Source organism: Garra rufa, chromosome 6 (genome assembly GCF_049309525.1).
Source record: "Garra rufa chromosome 6, GarRuf1.0, whole genome shotgun sequence".
Taxonomy (NCBI): Eukaryota; Metazoa; Chordata; class Actinopteri; order Cypriniformes; family Cyprinidae; genus Garra; species Garra rufa.
Genome location: NC_133366.1, coordinates 48,533,205 through 48,547,159, shown reverse-complemented (window position 1 = coordinate 48,547,159; position 13,955 = coordinate 48,533,205). Strand labels below are relative to the sequence as shown.

General features: G+C 29.4%; 1 protein-coding gene across 4 annotated transcripts in view; it reads left to right on the top strand.

Annotated features, from left to right (window-relative positions):
- hecw2b (HECT, C2 and WW domain containing E3 ubiquitin protein ligase 2b) overlaps positions 1-13,955 on the top strand; it is a 41,769-nt gene that overhangs the window by 19,538 nt on the left and 8,276 nt on the right. The window contains exons 11-22 of one of the 4 annotated variants that reach the window (XM_073841948.1): positions 1,202-1,302; positions 1,393-1,517; positions 1,762-1,947; positions 4,032-4,166; positions 7,553-7,652; positions 7,817-7,913; positions 7,995-8,078; positions 9,915-10,024; positions 11,864-11,984; positions 12,071-12,184; positions 12,418-12,570; positions 12,745-12,843. In XM_073841948.1, the coding sequence (XP_073698049.1) occupies positions 1,202-1,302; positions 1,393-1,517; positions 1,762-1,947; positions 4,032-4,166; positions 7,553-7,652; positions 7,817-7,913; positions 7,995-8,078; positions 9,915-10,024; positions 11,864-11,984; positions 12,071-12,184; positions 12,418-12,570; positions 12,745-12,843 (1,425 nt within the window). Of the gene's footprint in view, positions 1-1,201; positions 1,518-1,761; positions 1,948-4,031; positions 4,185-7,552; positions 7,653-7,816; positions 7,914-7,994; positions 8,079-9,914; positions 10,025-11,863; positions 11,985-12,070; positions 12,185-12,417; positions 12,571-12,744; positions 12,844-13,955 lie in introns of all 4 variants that reach the window. The other 3 variants (XM_073841947.1, XM_073841946.1, XM_073841945.1) reach the window with 3 other exon arrangements.

Here is a 13,955-nt window from a genome sequence, read left to right as displayed (position 1 = left end):
ATATATATATATATATATATATATATATATGTGTGTGTGTGTATATATATGTGTATATATATATATATATATATATATATATATATATATACAGTACAGACCAAATGTTTGGACACACCTTCTCATTCAAATGAATGAGAAGTGTCCAAACGTTTGGTCTGTACTGTAGATATGAATTCAACTGAAAAAAACTTGTGAAAAAATATCTTTCAGGTGGTCAAATAGCAAATAGCAAATAGTGGAGCTCTGCAGCCACCTACTGGTAAAAGTTATTTTTTTACTTTTAAAACTTGATTTTCCAAAAGATGGGCAAAATCTTACACTAAACCATGTGACATTATCCATTTTAACCCTTATGAATTAAAGTTAGAAATGTGAGTCTTTTATAAAGTGAATTTTACATAAAAAAGCAGTTTTTGTATAAAAACCCATTTAAAAAATATGTATTTATTAATTTATATATATTTAAAAAATATCACTAACCCACTGAAAACTGCACAAATGTAGAGTAAAAACTTTAATAAACAGAAAAATATACAGTACAGACCAAAAGTTTGAACACACCTTCTCATTCATTTTGGTCTGTACTGTGTATGTATATATATATATATATATATATATATACATATACTTATATATGTTTTTTAGCATTATATTGTATTACTTTTTTTGTTTAAAACAGCAGAGTTGGCTCAGATAGAAATAGCTAATTCAGCAGTAATAAATACATTACAGAAGCAACAAAGTATAATTATGAATGATAAAATACAACTTTATTTGTGAAAAGAGTTTTTGCTTTAAATTACATTAAATTAAATAAAAATATTTATAATTTCAGTAATACTGGCAAATAAAATCAAATTGATGATGTTAATTTAATTTAATTTTTATTTAAATTATTCTTTTAAATTTATTTTATTAAAATATTTATAATCACAATAATACTGGCTAATGAAATCAAATGGATATTACTAAATTCTATTACTAAATTTAAAGAATATATATTTTTATTTCAGTTATTTATTTATTATTTATTTTTTATTTCGCATTATTTGCATATTTGTTTGCCAGTTTTGTTTTCGTTTTTTTTATTTGATTTATTTGATAATGATAAAATACAACTATACCTGTGAAAATATTATTATGTAAAAAGTAAAACAAAAAATGGCAATAGATCTAAGTATCTCTTTGTTTTGTTCAGGTATCAGAGTATTCGGAGGACAATAACCAACGAGAGGACAGACGAACAAGCTGCAGAGATGCCAACAGACGAAAATGACCTGCTGCATCAAACCATACCTGGTACTCTCTCTTTAGATACAAGGAAATATGGAAGAGAGAGAGAGAGAGAGAAAAATAGATCTTTTGATTTATGGTTGTCCTCTCTTTCAGAGTACCGTCGGGACGGCGTAGTTGGGCCCACTAGCTCCCGCTCGCGCTTGTCTCTGCTGCTTCAGTCCCCCAGCGCCAAGTTTCTCACCAGCCCGGATTTCTTCAGCGTACTGCATTCCAACCCTGTTAGTCTCCAAACACATTAATTATTCACACTTCTTTTACCACAAGCCAATTTTCGGCCGCTTGAAGGAATTTTTGTGGTAATTTTGTTGTTTCTCACAAACCCGTCATCTGGTTCTGTCATTCATTTTGGCGAAACATTACTTTCCAAAGTAACATGGTATGTTGTTGTAAAAGTCACTTGCATTTTTTTAGCATTAGTTAAACACTACAAATCACTCTTCTCTGTTGTTTTCTCTTTCACAGAGTGCCTACCGCATGTTTACAAGTAACACGTGTCTGAAACACATGATCAGTAAAGTGCGACGGGATGCGCACCACTTCGAGCGCTACCAGCACAATCGAGACCTGGTTGCCTTCCTCAACATGTTCGCCAACAAACAGCTGGATCTCCCGCGGGGCTGGGAAATGAAGCACGACCACACGGGAAAGGTTTGGAAATGTGTTCACTTCTAGATATATATCCCTGTATCCGTTTCTCTTTTTAGCCATTTTTTTCTACCCCCTGCTTTTAATTTTTCAGTGGATTTCTAAATCGAATAAAATGTTGTTTATTTTTTGGTCATAAAATATGAATATGAATGTAAAATATAGCAAAAATTTGGAGGTGGTAAGATTTTTTTGTCATGTTTTTGAAAAAAGTCTCCTCGCCAAGATTATATTTTTACTTGATTAAAAATATAATAAAACAGTAATGTTGTGAAAATATAATTTCTATACTTAAGTATATTTTCAAATGTAATATAAAAATGCTCTGTGTTGCAAAGCTGAATTTTCAGCATCATTACTCCAATCCTCAGCGTCACATGATCTCTCAGAAATTATTCTTATATGCTGATTTTCTGATTAAGAGACATGTCTTGTTATTCGTATTTTGATATTTTGGTTTTATTAAATATTAATTAAACGAAACTGCATTTTTTTTAAATATTCAATTTTTATATTACTATAAATTAATTTACTATCACTTTTGATCAATTAAAGGCATCCTTGCTGAATAAAAGTATAATTTTAAATATATTATACAATATTAACATTTATGTATAATGTACATAATTATTTTTCTTTTTTTTATGTCATTCACTTTCTATGTCTCTCTCTCTCTCTCTCTCTCTCTCTCTCTCTCTATATATATATATACAGTAGTCAACATTCGAAGTGGATCCAAACCTTTCATCAAATTTGTTCTAAAACCAAAAAGAATATCCGTTCTTATCTTAGGACAACTTTTGATGAACTTTTTTGATCCACTTCGAATGTTGACTACTCTATATATATATGTTTGGGATCACTAAGACTTTTTATGTTTTTAAAGAAGAATGTTCTGCTCATCAAGGCCCCGTTTATTTGATGAGAGAACAGTAATATTGTGAAAAATGTACTGACCCCAAACTTTTGAACGGGAGTGTGTGTGTGTATATATATATATATTTATATTTAGTTTGGGGTGAGTAAGATTTTTTATGTTTTTTAAAGAAGTATTTTTTGCAGATAAAACTGTAATATTGTGAAATATTATTGCAATTTAAAATAGTGGTTTTCTATTTTAATATATTTTAAAATGCATTTTATTTCTGTGATGCAATGCTACATTTTCAGTATTATTACAGTCTTCAGTGTCACATGATCCTTCAGACATCATTCTAATATGCTGATTTATTATCAGTGTTGGAACCAGTTGTGCTGCCTATAGAAACTGTGATGAATAAAACGTTAAAAAGAACAGCATTTTTAAAAAATACTTTTTTTGTGACAATATACACTACCATTTAAAGTTTGGGGTCAGTAAATTTTTATTCTGCAAGGATGTGTTAAATTGATACAAATTGATAGTGAAGAAATATTTTAAAAAATAATCCTTTTTAACACTTTATTAATCAACGAATCCTGAATAAAGTATCACAGGTTCCGAAAAATATTAAGCAGCAACTGTTTCCAATTCTGATAATAAATCTGCATATTAGAATGATTTCTGAAGGATCATGTGACACTGAAGATTCTAGTAATGATGCTGAAAATTCAGCTTTGCATCACAGAAATAAATTTTATTTTAAAGTGTAGGAAAATAGAAAACCACTATTTTGAATTGCAATAATATTTCACATTATTACTGTTTTTTTGTATTTTTAATCAAATAAACAGAGTCTTGATGAGCAGAAAATACTTTTTAAAAACAATTAATAATCTTACTCATCCCAAACTTTTTAACAGCAGTGTATTGTAAGTGAATTCATATTATATTCACCAGTGGCTAGTTGTCAATTACCATATTAAATCATTTTGATCTGTCGGGAAGAACTTTACAGTAATGCGCTTATAATGCAAGCTTAGCAGGGAAACAGACATACCACAGATAAATGTTTAAAAATGCTTTACAAATGCAACCGAAACACTTACTGTAAATATTTCATGTGTTAGTGTGGAAGTGGAAGTGCTTCAGCATGAATATAAGTGTTACGTTTGTGCTTTTAAATCCCTCGACCTACTTGCTTGACATGATTGTGTCTTCTCCTCAGCCTTTCTTCGTGGACCATAACTGCAGGGCGACCACCTTCATAGACCCACGACTGCCACTGCAGAGCGCCCGACCCAGCAGCCTCCTCGCCCATCGCCAGCACCTCAGTCGCCAGCGCAGCCACAGCGCAGGGGAGGTGAGCACACGACGTCTGGTGAGCCTGCCATACACACGCCCACTAGAGGCCTCCTCCAATCAGATGCTTGAGATTAGAATTCAAGCTCCTCCTACGTGGTTTGTACTAGTTATCAATGCAGAAGCGATTTTAATTAACCTCTAACCCTAAGTATTACACTTTGAGGCTGTTTTTAGTTTGGTCAAACACTCGCTACACCCTAAGAAAAAATGTGCAGTAAAAATGAGGAAATCAGCATATTAGAATGATTTCAAAAGGCTCATGTGACACTGAAGACTGGAGTAATGATGCTGTAAATTCAGCTTTGCATCACAGGAATAAATTTCATTTTAAAATGTTTTAAAATAGAAAACAGGTATTTTAAATTGTTTCACAATTTTACAGATTTTTCTGTTTTTAATCAAACACAGTTGAGGTCAAAAGTTTACATACACCTTGCAGAATCTGCAAAATAGTAATTATTTTAGCAAAATAAGAGGGATCATACAAAATGCATGTTATTTTTTTTTTTTAGTACTGACCTGAATAAGATGTTTCACATATAAGATGTTTACATATAGTCCACAAGAGAAAATAATAGTTGAATTTATAAAAATGACCCCATTCAAAAGTTTACATACACTTGTTTCTTAATACTGTGTTGTTACCTGAATGATCCACAGCTGTTTTTTTTTGTTTTTTTTTTGGTTTAGTTGTTCATGAGTCCTTGGTTTGTCCTGAACAGTTAAACTGCCTGATATTCCTCAGGAAAAAAATCCTTCAGGTCCCACACATTCTTTGGTCAGAAAAATCATTCAGGTCAAATTCTTTGGTTTTCCAGTATTTTTGTGTATTTGAACCCTTTCCAACAATGACTGTATGATTTTGAGATCCATCTTTTCACACTGAGGACAACTGAGGGACTCATATGCAACTATTACAGAAGGTTCAAACGCTCACTGATGCTTCAGAAGGAAACATGATGCATTAAGAGCAGGGGGTGAAAACTTTTGAAAATCAGGGTAAATGTAACTTATTTTGTCTTCTGGGAAAAATGTTAGTATTTTCTGTAGTTTCTGAAGGGCAGTACTAAATGAAAAACATATGATATTTAGGGAAAATATGAAACATTTATACATCTTCATTCCATTCAAAAGTTTTCACCCACAACTCTTTATGCATAATTTTTCCTCCTGGAGCATCAGTGAGCATTTGAACTTTCTGTAACAGTTGCATATGAGTCCCTCAGTCGTCCTCAGTGTGAAAAGATGGATCTCAAAATCATACAGTCATTGTTGGAAAGGGTTCAAATACACAAAAATGATGAAATCCAAAGAATTTGTGGGACCTGAAGGATTTTTCTGAAGAAGAGCAGGCAGTTTAACTGTTCAGGACAAACAAGGGGCTCATGAACAACTATCACTAAACAAAACAAAACAAAAAAACAAGCTGTGGATCATTCAGGTAACAACACAGTATTAGGAATCAAGCATATGTAAACTTTTGAACAGGGTCAATTTTATAAATTCAACTATTGTTTTTTTGACTATTACTATATGTAAACATCTTTTATGTGAAATATCTTATTCAGGTCAGTACTAAATAAAAACCAACATGCATTTTGTATGATCCCTCTTATTTTGGTAAAATAATTAACATTTTGCAGATTCTGAAAAGGTGGATGTAAACTTGTATGAAACTTTTAATTTAATGTATTTTTAGTTGTAACAGTTTCACATAAATCTTTACATCATAAAATATTCTCAGCAGGTTTCTCATTAGGGAATCTGATCTTCTGTCAGGTTGTGGCCGTGTGGAGAACAGTTCGCCCTCTCAGGCCTCTTTAGATATGCTGATTAATTTCATAGCAGCAGTCTCTGCTGCGTCCCAGCATGCACTGTGTCATTTTCACGTCAGTCCACCCACAGTCCCCTGTGTGTGTGTGTGTTTGTCAGTGGCCATATGTAAATGCATGTAAACATGTGTCTAAATATTATTCCACTAGTCTTTAAATCCTCTGCGTCTTTGTAACATAAAAATGCAAATTAACCCACTTAATTAAAAAAGTCCCCTTCTCATATGAACACCTCGGGAATAAATGCCAGGGAAAAGTTTTACAATCCACTCAGCTTTAGCAAAAGAGCTGTCAGATCTTTAGTCGGAGGGCCCTTAATGAAGCTTTCATCTTTAAAGTGCACTCACTAGGGAGCAAATATTTGGTAAATTATGCAAAAGCTGAAGCCTCGTAATTTAGTATTTACAGGAAAGTGACAACGTTGCAGCTTAATTAATTATTACATAGATTTTGTCTTTATTGTTTTGTATGTGTGTATAAAAATGTTGGTGTGTATTTGTACACATATATTTTTTAAATTTTATATAAATTAATTGTTGCATATTAATGTGTATTGTGGTATGTTTTTGTAATATTAAACATTTTTACATTTATACATATATATTAAAAAGTACAAATATGTATTTATATATATATATATATATATATATATATAAATATTTTTTAAACATCATTTTATATATTTTAAAAAACATTTTTTTAAATAATGTGTTGTATGCATATATAAGTATAATAAAATTTTATAGCAGTATTTTGTCATTGTTTATAATGTATTATACATTTTATTAATTGTAATCATATATATATATATATATATATATATATATATATATATGTATACATATATATGTATAAATTAACATGTAATATTACAAAATTATAAAATAATAAATATATTTATAATTTTAAACATATTTTATATATTTAAAAAAATCAGACTTTTTATAAACTGTTTTGTATGCATGTACTATATATGCATAATAAAATTTTATAACAATATTTTGTCATTGTTTAAAATGTATTAATTATACATTTTATATATATATATATATATATATATATATATATATATATATATATAAAATAAAATTATAAAATAATAAATATATTCATTTTTTAACATTATTTTATATATTAAAAAAAGATTTTTATATGCATAATATAAGTTTATAATATTTTTTCGTTGTTTAAAATGTATTAATTATTCATTTTATTAATTTATTTTCAGCTAATGTGTTGTATGCATGTATATATGCAGAATAAAACAGTTTAATATTTTGTCGTTGTTTAAAATGTATTTATTATACATTTAATTTATTATATATATATATATAGAGAGAGAAACTTTTTAACATATATGCAAAAATTAACATTTAATATTATAAAATAAAAAAAATTATAAATATATATTTTTGAAACGTCTATAATATGTATTGGTAGTTGACTATGAATTCGATACAGTATTTCTGCAGTAAACTGGTGTTTTCTTGTGTGACATGGTGTGCATTTGAAGTGCATAGTGGTCACTTCCTGTTTTGTTTTTGTGTTGTAGGTGGGCGATGACCCTCGTCATGCTGGACCCGCTGTACTGCCACGCCCCTCCAACACCTTCACAGCCAATCGCAACCAGTGTCAAGATTTAGTTCCTGTTGGTGAGTCGTTACAAGCCAAGCTTCTTCAGAAAGTTTTTCGGACAGAATTTGATTTCTTCATCTTGTTAAATCCTTCATAATGCATTGTTTTCTAAAAAGGTGTTATAACCTTTGAATAGTCTTAGTTTGACATTTCACCAATTGCTTTGTTCCACTCTTTATAGCCTATAATGACAAAATAGTGGCGTTTTTGCGGCAGCCAAGCATATTTGAGATCCTTCAGGAGAGGCAGCCTGAGCTCATTAGGAATCACTCACTCAGGTGAGACTCGCAGAAATATTGCAAAACAAACCTCAGTCTTGAGCTACTGATTATGAAAATGTTGACTTTTCTAATCCGCAGGGAGAAGGTGCAGTTTATTCGTAATGAAGGAGCGTCGGGTTTAGCTCGCCTCTCCAGCGACGCAGACTTGGTGATTTTGCTCAGGTACTTTTCTGTGAATTTTACCCTGCAAAAACATATCTGAAAATATGAAATAACACATTTTGGAAGGTTTAAGCTTGGAACAAAACCTTTCTCTGAAATCAAATTGAACACAGTTTCTGATTTGTAAAAAAGACCTAATATTAGCTAATTTGATGATGTTGATCAAGGCTGAGTTCATTTAATTAAAAGTACAGAAAAGCAGTAATATTGGGAAATAATATTGCAATTTAAAATAGTGGTTTTCTATTTGAATATACTTTAAAATGTAATTTATTCCTGTGATGCAAAGCTGCATTTTCAGCATCATTACTCCAGTCTTCAGTGTCACATGATCCTTCAGAAATCATTCTAATTTGCTGATTTATTATCAATGTTGGAAACAGTCGTGCTGCTTAATATATATATTTTTTTAATCTGTGATACTTTTTTCAGGATTCTTTGATGAATAAAATGTTAAAAAGAACCTCATTCATTTAAAATAGAAATCTTTTCTAACATTATACACTACCGTTCAAAGTTTGGGGTCAGTAAAATGTTTCCTTTCATTCTTTCTTCTAGAGAAATGAATACTTTTATTCAGCAAGGACGTGTTAAATTGATAAAAAGTGACAGTAAAGACTTGTATTGTTAGAAAAGATTTCTATTTAGGTTCCAAAAAATATTAAGCAGCACAACTGTTATTTTAATTTGAAAACTGTTGTTTTAAATTGCAATAATATTTCATAATATTACATTTTTTCTGTATTTTTGATCAAATAAATGGAACTTTGATGAGCATAAGAGACTTCTTTAAAAAAACGTACAAATCTTACTGATACCAAACTTATTATATATGTTTCAACTTTAATACATTTAACAAAATAAAAAACAGTCTCTAAATGAGAAAAACGATTATTCAACTTATGATCTGCAAAAAAGTGGGAAAATATGTTCAAATGCTCAATTTATTGTCAAACAAACAAAAAAAAAGTTTGGATGTAGTGAAACACCCACAGATGCAGCAGAAACATTTGGGTCATGTTTGCATTTTCTTGCCACTGGTCATAATTCTAAACTTGAAATCAGGATTAGGCATAAAATAATGTTTTCACAATTATTCATACATGTGAAAATGAACAAATAAAGGCACAATACAAAACATCTACACCTTACAGGTGGTTATCAACAGCAAAAATAGTACAAAAATAATACATATTTCATGAGAAAGAGTGAAATGCAAGTGCAAAACAGGCATTATTTCCAGAATCAGGACCCCAAAATGAGTAAGAAACAAGTATTGTTTTTTTATTTAGCAAATATGATGCAGGGTGCTTTAATGAGTATGGCTTAATATAATATAAATAATGTCTCTTACTGAAATATGAAGTAGAAAATACATGAAAGATTTACGTTGTTTGAAAAATCAACATCGTTTTATACATATTTTGGACTATGGAGGGCACCATTATTGAATGAAATAGTTGCACTTAGTGAGTGACTGGTGCTTCCTGTTGCTGTTTTTATCACAACACAACTCGGAAAATAAAATACTGAAATAGGACTTTCTTAGTGTGGATTTCACTCGATTCCTGGGGGCATTTAAACTCCTTGTTGGGAAAAAGTGTGATGATACTGCATTTTGTTTATGCCTGCACCTACATCCATTGCCACCTGTATGCTCTTTCAGTAGCTGCGGTCTTCATATCAGTATTTTATTATTTAATCTTTCATGGGTTTTCTACTACATATTTCACTAAGAGACATCAAGCCATACAAGTCTTAATACCCAGGGTTCCCTTTAAGCAAATTTGGCCCGCCGAAAACACTAACAATCTTTGTCTGTTTTTTTTGCTGTAGCTTGTTTGAAGAGGAAGTGATGTCGTATGTGCCACCTCATGCCTTACTGCACCCCAGCTACTGTCAATCACCACGAGGGTCTCCGGTCTCCTCCCCTCAGAACTCTCCTGGTCAGTCACATTAAAAAAGTTCAAGAAGCATATGAATAGTATTAAAAAAAATGTAATGTATCTGGGTCTGCCAACCTTCCACAGCATTGCTTTGGTTTGGTCGTAGAGCTTGACATGCAGTCGACCAGATTTCCTGGGTATTATTTTCAGTTAGCTGCCAAAGCATCAAATCCACTATTTGGGATTTGATGTGTAGTTGGAGTCCAGGGTTTTTGGTTAATCCCTGCCGGCTGGTTTTTAACCGTTATACTGACACTCTGATTTTCACAAGTCTGTTTGGAGTCTGGCGGACATCACAGTGCCAGAGGGAATCATGGTCTAACTCAGCATGATCTGACTTTAGTCACCGCTGACACTCAGGGATTACACTGTTCACTGGTTAGAAGGGATTCTGCAGGTCTTTTTTTTTTTTTTTGCTTGATTAAAAGCCATTCTGATAAACATTAACTGGACTTCATACTAAAGAATAAAATAGTGTAAAGCCATATACCAACTACAGTAAATTTAATTAAAACCTTACATTTATTTTGTTTGTTTGTTTGTTTATATTTATTTATTTTTCTTTTCCCAGTGGAACTTTTTAAGTGCTCAGACATTATACAGTGTCTCAGGAAATATAATGGAGAACTCAGTTAAATTTACATTTTATTTATTTATTTATTTATTTATTTTCTTATTCCAGTGGACGTTTTCATTGCTGCGAGGTTATCTCAGGAAATATAATGGAGAACTTAAATTAAATTTAATCAATTAAATTTAATTTAATTTTATTTTATTTTATTCAAAATGTATTTTATTTATTTATTGTTATTTCCTCATTGGACATTTTCATTGCTTAGAGGTTATACAGCATCCCAGGAAATATAATGGAGATCTCAGTTTAATTTAATTTAATTTAATTTAATTTTATTTTATTTTATTTTATTTAATTTTATATTATTTTTTTTAATTTTATTTTATTTATTTATTTATTTTTTTTTCCAGTGGACATCTTCATTGTTCAGAGGTTATACAGTATCTCAGGAAATATAATGGAGAACTTAAATTAAATTTAATCAATTAAATTAAATTTTATTTTATTTTATTTTATTCAAAATGTATTTTATTTATTTATTGTTATTTCCTCATTGGACATTTTCATTGCTTAGAGGTTATACAGCATCCCAGGAAATATAATGGAGATCTCAGTTTTATTTAATTTAATTTAATTTAATTTAATTTAATTTAATTTAATTTTATTTTATTTTATTTTATTTTATTTTATTTTATTTTATTTTATTTTATTTTTTCCAGTGGACATCTTCATTGTTCAGAGGTTATACAGTATCTCAGGAAATGTAATGGAAATATCAATTTAATTTAATTTAATTTAATTTAATTTAATTTAAATTGTATTTTATTTTATTTTATTTTATTTTATTTATTTTTGTTTATTTATTTATTTTTCTTTCCCCAGTGGACATTTTCATTGCTCAGAGGTTATATAGTATCTCAGGAAATAAATTGGAAATCTCAGTTATTTTTAATTTAATTTAATAAAAAAAAAATATTTAATTTAACTTTTTTTATTTTTATTTTTTTTATTTATTTATCTTTCCCCAGTGGACATTTTCATTGCTCACAGGTTATACAGTATCTCAGGAAAAATAATAGAAAACTCAGTTAAATTCAATTTAATTTAATTGGACATAAAAGAGATTTCAAATAAACCTAATCATTTTTCGGCATTATCTATAAATTTTCTACACATTTCTCTATGTTTGATTCTTTGGCTCTTGTCACTTCTTTGCCACTTTTTTTAGCCATACTGTATTGTAACTATCATCTGTTTCCTCTCAGGTACACAGCGAGCCAACGCACGGGCCCCTGCACCATACAAACGTGACTTTGAAGCTAAACTTCGAAATTTCTATCGCAAACTGGAGACTAAAGGCTACGGACAGGGTCCAGGCAAAGTCAAGTAAGCATGTGTACAGTACTCATACCCTGAGGTCTACTGTTTTAACACATTTTCACACTCATGCTGATTCGTTGTGCTTGTTTTAGGTTGATAATCCGCAGAGATCATCTGCTGGAGGACGCCTTCAATCAGATCATGTGCTACTCTCGCAAAGATCTGCAGAGGAGTAAACTCTACGTCAGCTTTGTCGGAGAAGAGGGGTCAGTGTTTACACAATTTTAATAAAAAATATACAGTATTTAATTAAAAATAAATAGTCAAAAATAAAAAATTTTTCCAATATTCAAAGCCTGTTATTATTATCTTCAAATGGTGATTATTTTTTATGATTTTTTCTTTTTTTACATTAATTTTTCACACTATTTTTTTTAAATTAAATTTAAAATTTTCTTTTGATTCTAAACACATTTGTTTATTTTTCGCTTCTGTTCAGACTGGACTACAGTGGCCCGTCACGAGAGTTCTTCTTTCTGGTGTCGCGGGAGCTTTTTAACCCATACTACGGCCTGTTTGAGTATTCAGCCAATGACACTTACACCGTCCAGATCAGCCCAATGTCTGCCTTCGTTGACAACCATCATGAATGGTGAGTGCACATTTTCTTTTGCTTTGGAGCTTGGTTTGATTTGATCAGTGCACATCCAATATTAAATGGAGGATTTAGAAAGTACTTGGCTCAATCTGTGCCCACAAGATGTTCTTTAATAGACTGAACTAATAGAAATGTACCTCAATATTTTTAAACATGTTCTATCTTCAGGTTTCGGTTTAGTGGTCGTATTCTGGGTCTGGCTCTTATCCATCAATACCTGCTGGATGCCTTCTTCACAAGACCTTTCTACAAAGGCCTACTGCGAATGTGAGTTAAACATTTATGACACTTTACTTTTAGTGAATAGATTTCTAAAACTATTTTTTAAATTCTAGATTGAAATAAAACGATTAGTATAAAGTTACTGCAGGGACATTATTCGAATGTTACTTAAATGTGATCACGTTAGTATTTGTATATAAAAAAACATGTATTGTTTACATGTTTAACATCTAGACAATATGTGATTATGACAATAACCTTTAACATCAAGCATTATGTTCAAGTGTCAGCATTTTGTTGTGTTATAACTATTTTTACAAATATTTTTATATTATTATAATAGAATTGAATAATTTTAATAATTAAATTAACATTTTCAACATTTAAAAAATATATTTTTTTTAAATTAACATTATAAATAATATAGTTACAAAATAAAACAAAAATCTGAATAATTAAAAATTCTAAAATTGTCATACGTAGAGTACAATTATAATTCTAAAATATAAAATTCATATGTGTGCTCATGTTAATATCATTTAGTAATATAATTTAATAATATTTAATTTTTTAAATGTATAATAATAATAATAATATAAAAATAATACTAGTGAAGTTACAGCTATATAAAATCTTGAAAAAAAGCGTTATGTTTAAGTGTCAGGATTTTGTTGTGGTATAACTATTTTTAAAAATATTTTTATATTATTATAATATAAAATTGAATAATTTTAATAATTAAATTAACATTTTCAACATTTAAAAAATATCTTTTTTAAAATTAACATTATAAATAATATAGTTAATATAGTTACAAAAATCTGAATAATTAAAAATTCTAAAATTGACATACGTAGAGTACAATTATAATTCTAAAATATAAAATTCATATGTGTGCTCATGTTAATATCATTTAGTAATATAATTTAATAATATTTAATTTTTTAAATGTATAATAATAATATAAAAATAATACTAGTGAAGTTACAGCTGTATAAAATCTTGAAAAAAAGCGTTATGTTTAAGTGTCAGGATTTTGTTGTAGTATAACTATTTTTAAAAATATTTTTATATTATAATATAAACTTTAATAATTTTAATAATTAAATTAACATTTTCAACATTTAAAAAATATCTTTTTTAAATTAACATTATAA